At 36.1% G+C, this 5,000-nt stretch overlaps 1 protein-coding gene across 1 annotated transcript in view; it reads left to right on the top strand.

The window, feature by feature from the left end:
• Window positions 1–4,303, top strand: part of LOC138040523 (myosin-M heavy chain-like) — a 4,808-nt gene extending 505 nt beyond the window's left edge. The window contains exons 2-10 of the mRNA XM_068886234.1: window positions 148–222; window positions 325–390; window positions 681–740; window positions 1,553–1,585; window positions 1,760–1,800; window positions 2,240–2,983; window positions 3,578–3,637; window positions 3,746–3,899; window positions 4,284–4,303. Of these exons, the coding sequence (XP_068742335.1) occupies window positions 148–222; window positions 325–390; window positions 681–740; window positions 1,553–1,585; window positions 1,760–1,800; window positions 2,240–2,983; window positions 3,578–3,637; window positions 3,746–3,899; window positions 4,284–4,303 (1,253 nt within the window). The remainder of the gene's footprint in view (window positions 1–147; window positions 223–324; window positions 391–680; window positions 741–1,552; window positions 1,586–1,759; window positions 1,801–2,239; window positions 2,984–3,577; window positions 3,638–3,745; window positions 3,900–4,283) is intronic.
• The last annotated feature ends 697 nt before the right edge of the window (window positions 4,304–5,000 follow it).

Raw genomic sequence — 5,000 nt, 5'->3', positions numbered from 1 at the left:
GTCCACGTTCCAAAAAATCTAAGCGGCCTTTCTTCAAATTAACTGGCCGGTGTAAAACAGGGCTACATTGCGGGAGTTTCAAAGCTAATTGAGAAATTTTATCCACTTAAAGTTGCTTAATTAAGTCTTTTTATTCTTTATTGTTAGGAACAAAGGCAAAGGCTCTGGAGTTTGAGGCAAGTTTGGTTAAGAAAGTTGCTGTTGCTCACGGTGATGTCGACGGTAAAGTTTCAATTTTTGATGTTTATAGACTCACTTGTAAAAATAAAATAATGCAACATACAACTACATTTATAATCAGAAGCAATTTTATTATTTTCCCAGGTAATAAAAGCAGTAAAAGAAAACGGAACCCATCCCAGAAAGTGAGGGAAAATGTATTGGAGCAAGGTAAATTAAAGAAAAGCATAAGAATGTAAACCAGTTTCACAAAAATACTATTTTGATTCAATCAAAGTGCATTTAAACAAATCTCATATTAATTTCAGTATACTCATTCAATCGAATGAAATAAAACCTAAAACCACTTGAACAATAAAATGTTGTTCAGTTGGGTTTGACTGCTGCATGTTTGATTGGCTACCCTGGGCATTAACTGTATTACAAGTTCTTTTATTTTTGTGTTCCTAAATTGTATTAATGGCTAACCGCTTGGCTTGTCTCAAATTGACCTAATGTAGATAATAGCGAGGACAGAGAGGAGGCAGAGACATCCAGAAATCAAGGGAAGGGTGATAACGGTAAGTTTTTTACCCATTATTATTTTTCATGCTGTTGTTTTTACTTTTAAAAATATAGATAGGACCCTCCTCATGCTCTGATTGGTTAAAAGTCCATGTTTTATCAGAGTGTTTTATTGTTTTTCATTAACCTCTATATCATAAAGCAAATGAAGGAGTCAAAGCCGTGTATTACACTGTGACAAAACACTCCGGACATTTGTGAACACTCAAGAAGTGTAGAAAACATGAGCCGCAGGCTCGTGTTTTCTACTCAACAAATAGATTCCATGTTGCCGTGCGTCTGTTCAGTAATAGATCGCAGATGACGTCAAAATGTGGTAAGAACAAAAAAGTGGCACACGAGGCGATAGCAGAGTGTGTCACTGATGTTCTTTCCACATTTTGACGTCTTCTGTGATCTGTTACTGAACAGACCCACAGCAACATGGAATCTATTTGTTTTATATAATAAAGAATTAAACTTTATTTGCATAAAAGGTAATGGTGACGTCAATCGTGCGTCTGTCCTCTAATAGATCATAGGCAAGAACCAATCAAAATCCGTCAATAACTTGGGTTATTATATTATAATATAACAGTATAATACTTATACATGGCTTAGGCTTCTTTGTTTGTCAAGTAACTAAGTGATTTGGTTTAGATTTCATTTTACCGTGTGGTGTTATGTCTTGGATTTTAATAACCATTGAAGAAATAATATTATGTGCACATTGTTGTGCGTTTTGTTCTTATTGCAAAAGACTACAAAGGTGTATGATTGATATGTAATTAATGGGATTTATTTTTCAGCTGATCAGCAACCCCCTAAGAAAAAAGAAAGACAAATGACAAGAAAGCGAAAGGTAACCCTTAATCATCAATCAATTTCATGTTGCAATCCACAGTCACAGTGATCAACTGATCAGTACTCTTTTCACACTTGCATTGGTGAGTTAGTGAGTACTAATTTTCAACACTGTAGTACCCATTTTTTTAGCCACCTTTGACTGTTTTATTTTTCAAATTTTATTTTGTAGGTGACAACGAAGATAAAGAAAATGAGCTGGAAAGAAAAAAGGTAATTGGGTGGGCATTTAGTGCTGTTGATTAAGACTCATTACCTTTCAGTGCCTAATTTTAGTGGTGTTTATGCTTAATTTGAAATGTGCAGTCAATTTCCCTCATTTTCCAAATTGTGAACTTTTCATTCACTCACTCAATCACTGCCTATGATTCTTGCACTGGCACACAGGGCAGCAACAAAGAAACTGACCACAGCTGTCTGTCCCCAGCCAGCTTTTGGATGAAGCTCCAGCTGTGACCCAAGCCCCTCATCTCTGTCTCAACTGTGCATCCCCATCTATTTTTGGGTGAACTTTTTATACCAGCATATGTTTTACATGTATCATGTATCCAAGTAGTGAACTTTTAACACCAGAATATATTTTGCATATAATATGTGATGGTTTATATGAACTACTTTTCATTAAAGAAAATTCACTATTTTCTTTTCAAAGTTGCAACAATCTGTACAGCAAGAGAGGATAAACGGCATTTTGCAACAGCGCAGAACACCTACAAGTACAGTTGTAATTCCTGATGAAACTACCGACACATCAGTACAGTCAAAGCCACAAGCACTTCCTGTCACACCCAACACTATCCCAAACAACCCCCATAAACAGTCACCATCACCATCAGCTACTGTATCAACACAATCTTTGTCACATGACACACCTCATGCCACACACACAATCACTTCCATCCCTCACACTTTCACACCATCACAACCACCCTCATCTATACACAAGCCATCTCTCATTCCAAACACTCCTACTTCCAACCCTCATATCATTACACCAACACAATCCATACCACCCACTTATAATCCATCCACAGTAACACCCACTGCCAATCGCCGTCCCATCACACCATTAAATACACAACGTACATCACCTATGCAAAACACTTTTACCACATCACCTTTTCACATTCCACCCCAGCCACAAACCCATTACACAAATTCATCTCTTTCACACCATGACCATTCCTCCAGCTACAGTTCACTGCTGGAGGATGATCTAGAACTACAGGACTTTGGCATGAGGCATGATCAGGGACCATTACCATCAAGTGAAGTGAATAGTGAATGGACCTCATTCACTACTCATTTTACTCAACAGTTTGAAGAATTGAAGGGAGAAGTTGAGGGGCTTCGTTCAGAAGTGAAACATCTCAAAAGAATTGTGAGGGAGTTGAAGGTAAGGATAAAAATATGATTAATTATTCCTTCAAGAAAGGGGTAATAAAGTTGCTAATGCCACTCATGACAACTGCATAAAGGAGGAATAAACAACTGGCCTGACCAGTGTAGTTGGAAGCAATTTGAGTTTCCTTTTGGGCCTTTTTACTTGAGTTAAGTCTAATATTACAGCTGGCTAATTTGATTGATTCAGGCTGGCGGGTCTAAAACACAGGTCATTGCTTTACCAATACTGGAACAACCCTAACCCCCTACTAATACATTGTCTTAGTGTAGTATTTAGGCCTAAAACACTGTCTTAGTGTAGTGCTTCCGAGAAACTTTGGCAGTCTTTTCTGTTATTCGTATTCTCAGTTGCGTCTATCAAGGAAGCAGTCAAGCAACCAGCTCATTAAATTCTCGATTCCTTTCACTCGATTCTCGACTCCTTTCTCGATTGTCTTTCCTCGATCCTCGGTTCAGGCAGCTCGATTCAGGCAGTTTAAGTATGTTACTTATTTCAAACTCTTATAGGACTGTATCAATACTAGTAATGGTTTATATTCTCTCAGAACAATTTTACAAATTAATAATGAGCTCTTTATTTCTTAAGGCCAACCCAAACTATTCAAGTGCTCCAGCTGATAGAGCAACCAGTACAGGAGATCCTGAGGTACTTAATGAGAAATGACTAAATTTCTTATTTGTATTGAACCAGTGTACAAATAAACAAGCAGACAAAAGGCCTAACTCGCTAATGTGGAATTTTTTTTTCTTACAGTTGACTTATCTTGCCATGATAAAGAATACAACTAAGCCACTCGAGGGATTGAAAGTCTTACTTTACAAGATGTTTACTGTTGATGAAGTAAGAGTAACAGCATCTGGTGGTGAGGGTATTGCTCTGGACAGGGTGAAGCTGGACTTGATCTACTGTAAGTTAGGGTTTGTTGGAGGTTAAAGTTATGTTGTGTAAGTGTTCTGGAAATCTGAGAAGTAAAATAATTCTGTGCTTGAGTGAGGTGAATCCAAGGAAAAAACCCTTTTGCACTGAATATATAGGAAGTAGAGTCTTGAGAAACTGATTGGTTTGAAAGTAATAATTTAAGTTGTACCATTGTTCCAATGAACTATCAGAATGATTCTGATAGTTCATTTTGATAACAAAATAAGAGGTGAAAGAAAAATACTTTCTGGTTGAAAAACTCCTGAAAGGAGGTCATTATACCACCAAGCAATAATTATCAGCACTTTAAGTGTAATTAAAAACATTGAACAAAGTGCTTATTAATTTGCAACCTTTATTTATTCATTTTTAGGTGCTATGGAAAAGAGATAAGAGTGTAAGAGGGCAGCTGTGGACAATATTATTCGAGGGCAACAGCGAAACCTCCGGGGACAATTTTTGAAAAAGCAGAGCTAAATGTTCTTATTTTTTGTTTATGGAAAATTATTAACCAAAAAAAATATATTATAAAACAGTTCATATCTGTTTTCAGTTTTACTTTTGATACTTGATGTAAAAAAAAAAAAAACAAACAAACAGATAATTATTCTTATTTTAACATTCATGAAAGCCAGTGTAATTAAACTATTGATTTGAAACTGTTTGATGTAACCTCAGTATTACTTTATTTGTTATTTTAAAGCTGTGCATTTCAACAAAATTTGTCTGGCCTACAAATCATGAGAAATTCCCAGTTTTTCTCAGATTTTCCAAAAAATTCCAAGCTATTCTTAAAAAATCCTACAAATTCCAAGTTATTCTCAGAAATTCCTGCAAATTTTGGGAAAATTTCAAGGTGGGTATCTTTGAGTTGGAATTTTTAGGAATTCCTAGGAATTCCGAGTCAGCTCTATGTAAACTTGGAATTCCTAGGAATTCCTAGGAATTCCCAGTCCGAATTACCGTGAAAATTCACACCTTGGATTCCTAGGAATTCTTAGGAATTCTTAGGAATTCCTAGGAATTTTTTCCTAGGAATTCTTAGGAAATTCTTAGGAATTCCTAGGAATTCTTAAAGTTATCTCACAAG

The sequence above is a fragment of the Montipora capricornis genome, chromosome 3 (genome assembly GCF_036669925.1).
Source record: "Montipora capricornis isolate CH-2021 chromosome 3, ASM3666992v2, whole genome shotgun sequence".
In the NCBI taxonomy this organism is placed as follows: Eukaryota; Metazoa; Cnidaria; class Anthozoa; order Scleractinia; family Acroporidae; genus Montipora; species Montipora capricornis.
This window is presented reverse-complemented; position numbering and strand designations above follow the sequence as displayed.